General features: G+C 65.1%; 1 protein-coding gene across 1 annotated transcript in view; it reads right to left on the bottom strand.

Annotated features, from left to right (window-relative positions):
* LOC102044836 (DExH-box helicase 34) overlaps positions 1–930 on the bottom strand; it is a 7,033-nt gene that overhangs the window by 4,132 nt on the left and 1,971 nt on the right. The window contains exons 2-3 of the mRNA XM_031065843.1: positions 786–926; positions 147–313 (exon numbers count right to left, since the gene is read on the bottom strand). Of these exons, the coding sequence (XP_030921703.1) occupies positions 147–313; positions 786–926 (308 nt within the window). The remainder of the gene's footprint in view (positions 1–146; positions 314–785; positions 927–930) is intronic.

The raw sequence follows: 930 nt of genomic DNA, 5'->3' as shown, positions 1-930 counted from the left end.
AGCCCACCCCAGTCCCACCCCAGTGCCCCCCAGTCGCTCCCAGTCCATCCCAGTCCACCCCAGTCCCTCCCAGTCCCTCCCAGTGCCCCCCAGTCCATCCCAGTCCATCCCAGTCCATCCCAGTGCCCCCCAGTCTGTCCCAGTGCCCACCGAGGCTCTTGAGCAGCAGCACCAGCGCCCCCAGGTCGGCTCTCTGGATCTCGGGCACCGCCGTCTCCTCCAGCTCGTGCTGGAACGCCCAGGCCGTGTAGAGCCGGAAACACTTCCCGGGCGCCACGCGGCCGGCGCGGCCCGCGCGCTGATTGGCTGAGGCCTGGGGACAGCAGGGACACACCTGTGACACCTGGGACACACCTGGGACACCTGGGACACACCTGGGACACACCTGGGACACCTGGGACACACCTGGGACACACCTCACACCTGGGACACAGCTGGGACACAGCTGGGACACAGCTGGGACACAGCTGGGACACCTATAACCCACTGGGACAGCAGTGACACGCGGCCAGCACGGCCCGCGCGCTCATTGGCTGAGGCCTGGGGACAGCAGGGACACCAGAGTGACACCTGGCACCCGACTGGGGACATCAAAGTGACACCTGTGACCCAGGTGACACACAGGTGACACAGGTGACACAGGTGACCCACCTTGGAGCACGGTGTCACCACCAGGGACTCCATGCCCGTGCGGGCGCTCACAGGAGGTGACAATACATGACAGTAAGGTGACAATAGATGGCAGTAAGGTGGCACAGGTGACACAGGTGACACAGGTGACCCACCTTGGAGCACGGTGTCACCACCAGGGACTCCATGCCCGTGCGGGCGCTGTAGCTTTTCTGCTTGCAGAACCCCGGGTCCAGCACGTAGACGATGCCATCGATGGTCACCGAGGTCTCGGCGATGTTGGTGGTCACCACCCCCTGC

Source organism: Geospiza fortis, unplaced genomic scaffold (genome assembly GCF_000277835.1).
Source record: "Geospiza fortis unplaced genomic scaffold, GeoFor_1.0 scaffold3838, whole genome shotgun sequence".
NCBI classification, from domain to species: Eukaryota; Metazoa; Chordata; class Aves; order Passeriformes; family Thraupidae; genus Geospiza; species Geospiza fortis.
The sequence above is the reverse complement of the archived record's forward strand: the minus strand, read 5'-3'. Positions and strand labels throughout refer to the sequence as shown.